General features: G+C 28.5%; 1 protein-coding gene across 1 annotated transcript; it reads left to right on the top strand.

The window, feature by feature from the left end:
* The first annotated feature begins 4380 nt into the window (after positions 1-4380).
* On the top strand, positions 4381-6589 carry LOC118648226 (lipase 3-like). Its single transcript, XM_036294544.1, has 2 exons — positions 4381-5113; positions 6260-6589. Exons 1-2 carry the CDS (start codon positions 4949-4951, stop codon positions 6572-6574), a joined length of 480 nt encoding a protein of 159 aa, XP_036150437.1. The 5' UTR covers positions 4381-4948; the 3' UTR covers positions 6575-6589.
* Positions 6590-7640: the final 1051 nt, after the last annotated feature.

The raw sequence follows: 7640 nt of genomic DNA, 5'->3' as shown, positions 1-7640 counted from the left end.
CCTATTTTTTTTATTTCTACAATGACTAATTCACTCAATTGACAAAAAATTTGCCATTTTTATCGATTGGATTATCTTGTTTCAAAATCGATGCTTGCATCCAATATAATTTGATATATATCGGTTTGATTTATCAATCTCTTGTTAATGTGTTCGCCTCGTTAAAAATTATTTTGTCAGTTTAAAACGTGATATGTATATTTTGCACTTGTACTTATTATTATAAATTTCTTACATAAATTCGCTTGTATACTATCGGTATTGTTATATTGATTATTACTATCTTATAAAGTGGATCCTTAATGCCTAATAATAATTTTACGTGAATTTTACAATTTCTTGTTTATGCAAATTGCGCACTGAATATTTATCGGTCTTATAACAATCCTGAACTAAAGTTGGAATATGTAATATCACAAATTAAATTGACTTTTAATAATTTTTTTTTAATAAATATTTTATGTATTCTAAGATAATTATTAGTAACAGTATTATTAAATTCTTTTATCCTTTTATTTATTTACAATGCTGTTTCTTCTTTTTCACTTTTAATCTTATCTCCCTTTCTTCTTCTTTTATTTTTTCCTCTTTTATTCGTTAAAGTTACTTTTTCTTTCTTTAACGTTGGCAATTTTTATTTAATATGTAATAAATTGTTAGCATTTTACAAAGCAAACAGATGAATAACGCTCCCTTTATTATTCCATATATTTTCCTCAATGTTTATAAATTGATATAAAATAGAAACAGTATAGCATTTCGTAACTGATATTCTTCAAAGTTTTACGTCCTGGAAAGTGAATAGTAATTTTTTTAATATCTTTCTCTTCCCCTCTCCCTAGAATGTAATGGTTATTTTTGGAGAAATAAAATTGTGATAAATATTCTTAGAGACAAAAAAAAGTTTTAAACTTTATTTATGTTAATGATTTTAACATTTAAATTACATGGGAGGTTTCCGATAATTCGCGGACGTGATGATATTTTTTTATTTTGTCCTCCTTGAGGGTTCCTTACTTTGAAGTTTTCGATTTAAGGCTTTCTGCCCTGAGGCCTGGGCAGCGACCAGCAACGGTGCATAGGTCGGCACAAATTTTCTATAGGTGGAAAGACCGTAAGACTTAAGGGGGGTGGAGCTTAAGGAGTTATGATTCCCTCTTCTCCTAAAAATAAGGAAGAGAAAGGGCTTGGCAAAGATGGTCCAATACGGTCGAGAGGCAAGGAAGTCTTTAATAAAAGAAGCCTATCAAAAATCAGGAGCTCGAATCTCACTTTTCGTAGAATTCCTTTTTCAGGCGTTTAAGCTGCCACCTGCGTCCACTAGCCTCGATCAGTCAAGACTCCTTCAGAGATAAAAATGGAAATTAAAATTGAGTAATTAAAGGAATGCTAGAAACATGCAGGTCTATTTTACCAATTAAATACAATAATTTTAATTGGTAAAATATCGCAATAATTCTTGTAACAAGAATTTGCTTTATTGCTAAACTACGGAATTTATTTCTTTAATTATCTAAGGAAATTATTCTTTATCAGTATTAATATAGTGCGCTGTTTAATTTCGTTTCCGAGAAATAAAACGATGCCACTTTAGAAGGCCTATGTTAGCATTAGTCATCTCCCCCCCCCCCCTCCCCCTCTCTCAGATATTGAATCGATTGAAGAGTTATCTAATGATAATGACATGATGATGACTGATAATGATTTCATTCAAAATATTACTACATGGATGAGACAATTTAAAATATTACGAGAACCTATAATTGATTTAGTGAGGATTTTAAATTTATATACTAATGTAAGATTTCCTAAAGAAATGTGTCAAGGACAATACTGGCATAGTGCGTTTAAGAAACGCAGTCATAAATATTTTGTATAAAAGGCAATATTTACAATTACATATAGATAATAAAAGAGTTAATCTCTTCATAAATGTCGACGGTGCACCTGTTGGTAAATCAACGCAAAAGTGTCTGTTATATTCAAATAAGATTATTAAAAAAGCTGATGTTATCGGTGTGTACTAAGGAGAAGAAAAACCAGATAATTCACATAAATTTTTAAAATTGTTCATATTGAATAAAGTAATTTCATTAATTAATAAAGGTATTGATTTCAATAATTATAATTATAAAATGCGAATCAAAAGATTCATATGTAATTCACCAGTTAAAGCGTATATTTTAATAATTAAAAGCCATAATAATTGCACAAAATGTTGTATTCATGGAGATTATATTGAAAAAAAATGTTTTTTGGAGTACTTGCAATTTTACGTACTTAAAACTAATAAAATGTTCAAAAATTTTAATTATAATTTAGATTGTCAAAATAAAAAACCAAGCTCATAAACATACAGTACTTAGAACTAGAGTCTAACATTCCATTAGATTATATGCATTTTGTATGTTTTAAAAGTAATGCAATTAATAAAAATGTACGACTTTCATCCAATATTATACGTGAAAAATGTGATGCTTTAACAGATTTAGTAAAATTTAAACCATCTGATTTCAACAGAAAACCAAGAGCTCTAAAATACATAAAATGTTGCTATAGAAAGTAACAGAACTTTGGTTATTTTTATTATATTTGGGACCAATAGTTTTGCGTAAACATTTAAGAAAAAATCTTTACTATCATTTCCTAGAATTACATGTCGCTTTTGCTTCATCAGTTCTTTCTCTTTGTGATGCAAATACATCTTATGCAAAACAATTATTTCGATCCACGTGTATAACTTAGGTTAATAAAGTTATCCTATTGTAGCCATGTTTATATCTATAAAATCCAAATTATTAAAATTACCTTACAATAATAAAAAGCAGATTTCGTTTTTTTCTATTTTCCATACCACAATTGATGATAAATAAGATTTACCTTTCGTAAATAAAACTTAAATATTCAGAAATGTTTCTGAATTATTGCACTTGCAATATTTCTTATGCAGTATTGCAGAAATTTATATATTTCCTGCAATTCAATTTTTCATTACCTACACAATCCTTCAGAAATTTTTCAGAAATACCTTAAATGCAATGTTGCGTTTAATATTTTACAGAAATATTAATTGTGTAAGGTAAATCTAATATTACTTTATAATATTCCAAAAATATTTTTCAATATTGCATTTGTCATATTTTTTTTATAGGATTGCAGAAGCATATAAATATAAAAGCATTTTATCTTTTCTCAAAGATTTTAGAAATATTGCATTTGCAATATTATAAAAACATGGTGCAGATTTATTTTTAAAATATTTCAAATGCAAAATTATCATTAAAATAATGAAATAATTTCTGTACTATTTTCGAATATTACAATATTTCAACAACATTCTCAGCAAACGCCAAGTTACATGTAACGTGCCTGTTGGTTGTAATTTCCCACTCAATAACATAATTGTAATATAAAACACGTGTTATATTACATTTATATTGTTGAGTAGAAAATTACAACTAACAAGTACGTTACATTTAACCAACTTGGTGTTTAGTGAGTTACTTGCCAAGTGGGCAGAGACACTGTAATCAGAGACTGACCACGTTTCGTTAAAATTCTATAAGAGAAAAATATATATATATTATTATTGGCTTTTTCTCATTTTCTTTTTCTTCTACCTTTTTTATCTCTTATTTTTTCATTCGAGAATAGCTGAAATAACCAATCAAGAGTGGCTTTATCTTTAATTACAGTATCATTAGCGTAAGTCGTTAGCTGCGTTCCAAAATTCACTGTCAGTACTGAAAATCTATACGTAACGTAAACTACAGATGTTCAGTACTTGCAGTGAATTTTGGAACACAGCCTTTGTGTCTCTGTCTCATCAACTCTGTCAACTCGTGTGTTAGACAGTGTCAACGCAGTCTATCTTTTAAGTCTATCTTTTAAATACAAGCTGCATTATAAAAAGAATAATATATGAAAAAACGCAATGACATTTATTAATAATTTATTTTTACTTATGTTGCAAAAATATAAAATATTACAAAACATAAAACAGTATTATAAAAATTGGTACACTATCTGATAGAAAACCTTCCTAGTTCGCAGTTATATTTTCAAAGTTTTGGTGAGCTTCTAATCTATAAGATAAACTGTTATGTCTACACGAAAAGAATTGGCTTTCAGAATTTACCATCAATAATAATCGTAAAACATTTTAAAAAATTTTATGATTTCTCTAATTTATTAATATCTATCAGAATAAAATATAAAATGTTTGATTAAATTTTATAAAAATTTTATCAAAGTAATTTATAAAATTTTTAGAAAAATATATCCGACAACTATTATAATTTTGGAGATAAATTTAAAAAAATATTCTGTTTGTATATAACATATAAGATTAGCTGACTAATCAGTAGACTAAATTTAAAAAAAAATTGTAACAATTAATGATTAAATTAAAACAAATACAATTGCACTTATGTAAAAATCAATTAGTGATACAAAAGAAATGAGCTATGAAATCAGGAATCTCTAAAATCAATTTTTTAATCAGAGATAAGAGACTTTCCTATTTGCCTGCATTTTATCAGTATCAATTAATTACGATCAGTTTCTTTGTTCCTTTCAAAGCGATCGTATCAATGGAGATCGCTATAAACAGATACTATTGTGAGCATCTGTGCACCTGTGCGCAAAAAAAAATCATAAAACGCTATATCATTTGATGGATAAACAATCGGTTCACATGATAAGAGTCTTTCTTCTTCGACACTTCAATCACAATGTTTGATATAATCAATCATATTGTCAAATCAGAAGTTACGTCGGATTACGATAAATAGCATTTGATAAGATCGCATAAAATAGCAAACACTCCGTGGTGGTATTTTTTCAGTAAATAAGCAGCGCCGTATATATACGCTGCAGGGAGAAAAATCGCGCACAATACGGTTTGAGCCGATCGAGTCTCGCGTAACGATTTCATAAAGTGACTACAATGCAGCTTCCGATCGTCCTTCTATTCATCGTGGCGTCCGCCAGCGCGATGCCGCACTTCTCGAGCAACGAGCTATCGAATATCCTAAGTGAGACAGAAAAGATCCCGTGGATCGAGGAACTCGACGATCCAAAACTTTGGACAAATCAGAAGTCGCTTACCACTGTAAGTGCAAAATGTCGAAACTAAAGTAAATAAAAAAAAAATAAAATGCACAATTTCAGGAAATATGTACAATTTTCCGTCGGTCAAAACGAGATGACTTTTCGAGTGACACTACAAAGATGTTCATATGCTCTAAAGATAGTGTTGTATACCATTTTAAATTCTTTGTAAATTTATTTGAAATTTCTTCATTAAATTATTTAGACTATTAATTCTGTGAGGATGATTGTAACACGCAGATATTTACATATATAGAGGAAAGAATTTGAAACACCGCTTTGTTTTTTGACTATACTTCTTAAATGGTTAGGAAAACACTTTTAAAAATACTAAATTAAATTAAAAAGTATCTTCTATTAAATAATATAGTGATTGTTATAATAACCGTTTCGGTTATTTTTTAAATAATTATTGTTTTTGTGATACATGTCAAAAAGAGCATCTGACGAAATGGGTGCCTAATTTAGAACCCGAATATCGAAGTACTAATGTTACATTTTATAATTTATACATCTTACCTAAATTACGTAGTTCTATAGACTCCATGTTACTCTGTTAGGTTCGTCTAAGGAACATATTTTCTAATAGGCACGCTTTTTTCATTGTCTCTCGTGAAATCTCGCCTCGGAACATTTAAGTTATTCTACATACAGGTTATATATTAAAGTTACGATCGCGGTCTAGCTATACTACGGTCACGGCATAGTAACAGTTATCATTACTAGACCTCACGGAGTGTTTCAATTTACGCACACACGACAACTATATATTTACAACTGCACCACAAATAAATATAAAAGAGAAAAATAAAAAGAAACACTTTTAGGAAACTACAAACATGTGAAATGATGGTAATAATGTTATTGTTAATACACTCACTATTGTTTAAACTGTGCAATTCGCAAGAGAAAATTGTGCAAATAAAACGCTCGCTTTTGATGAATTTGTTTTTAGCAGATTTTATGTAGAAAAAGAGCATGAATTACTTGTATGAAATATGGGTTTCTATTTCTTTAATTAACCAAGCGGATTATGTTTTATCGTTTGTTTATCGTTTTAATGACGATCGATGTTTTTTGGATCTTTACCAATCTCCTGTTTTCAATTAATCTATTGATATCTGAAAGTCGTAATTATATTGTACAGATGGATCTATTCAGTCAATACGGTTACAATGGTGAACTGCATAAAGTGATGACTACCGACGGCTACATTTTGGAATTACATCGAATAACAGGACGAGGTAATTCCGGCAAATCACAAGTGGGAAAACCCGTAGCACTTGTGATGCACGGCCTCTTATGCTCATCGGCGTGTTGGGCTGTTTCCGAGAAGGGTTTAGCTTACGTCCTTGCGGACGCAGGCTACGACGTGTGGCTAGGAAATTCACGAGGCAATGTATATGCGCGCGAGCATGCACTTCCAGATATTCGAGAAGACGTTTTCTGGGACTTCAGGTGAGGATAACGTGTGTAAATAGCGAAAAACAAAATTATTACAGCATTAGTAGTATGTTTGAAGATAAGATTTACGTAAGAACAAGACGATAGAAACTTGGATACACAAGAATGTCAAATATCTTTAATCTTATCTTTAAATGTACGCTTTATTACCGTCAAAATGAAGAAATTTGAGCACAGGGCTGGTGAAATTTATTATTTCTAAATTTATCAAATCACGAATAAAATGCCTAGTGTTCTTAGCTGGAAAAATTCTCCGGAAATTTGGAGGAAAAAATAATTTTTTCCATTTTTTTTTTTTTTTTTCATTTAAGATAATATCATTTTTTTATTATCAGTTTTAAAATTTCTTTTATATTTAAAAGCTGTAAAAAGTAATTCATCAATAAAGCTTGCTTGTCGCATTCGTACATTTCTGTATTTTTTGAAAAAGTGAAAAAATTATATATTTTAATTAACTGTACATTATTTATAAATTAAAAAAAACAAATAGTTACCATATTTCCTTTATGTATAGTGACAGAAATATATCAATAACTAATTATACATATACGATACGGTGAGAAATGATACATGTATATCAAAAATATGCAAAACAATTACGGCAATCACGTTTCAAGATAAAATTAATCTACTATTATCTTAAAAAAATTTAATCGCGCTCTTTCAATCATTCATATTTCTTCGACTTCGATCATTCGATTACGACAGAAATTAATTTCGATATAATTAAATAATATCAGAATCATCTCTAATTTCACTAATGATAATAATACAAAAATGCTATAAAAACAATTTAGACAGCATACAATATTTATAAAAAATTTATAAAATATTTCTAATAATTTAATTATTTGAATATTTTCATCATATAAATATTTATCAAAATGTTTCATACTTTTGTAATTTTTTAGATTAAAAATGACTATAAATATTTATTATAAATATAAAAATATTTATAAGATATTATTATAGATCAAATATTATATTTATTTTTTTTACTTAAAGTGGTAAATAATGAGATGATATTTAAATATTTAGCCTATGTTTTAATAACACGTTAAATA

This window comes from Monomorium pharaonis, unplaced genomic scaffold (assembly GCF_013373865.1).
Source record: "Monomorium pharaonis isolate MP-MQ-018 unplaced genomic scaffold, ASM1337386v2 scaffold_303, whole genome shotgun sequence".
NCBI lineage: Eukaryota > Metazoa > Arthropoda > Insecta > Hymenoptera > Formicidae > Monomorium > Monomorium pharaonis.
The sequence above is the reverse complement of the archived record's forward strand: the minus strand, read 5'-3'. Positions and strand labels throughout refer to the sequence as shown.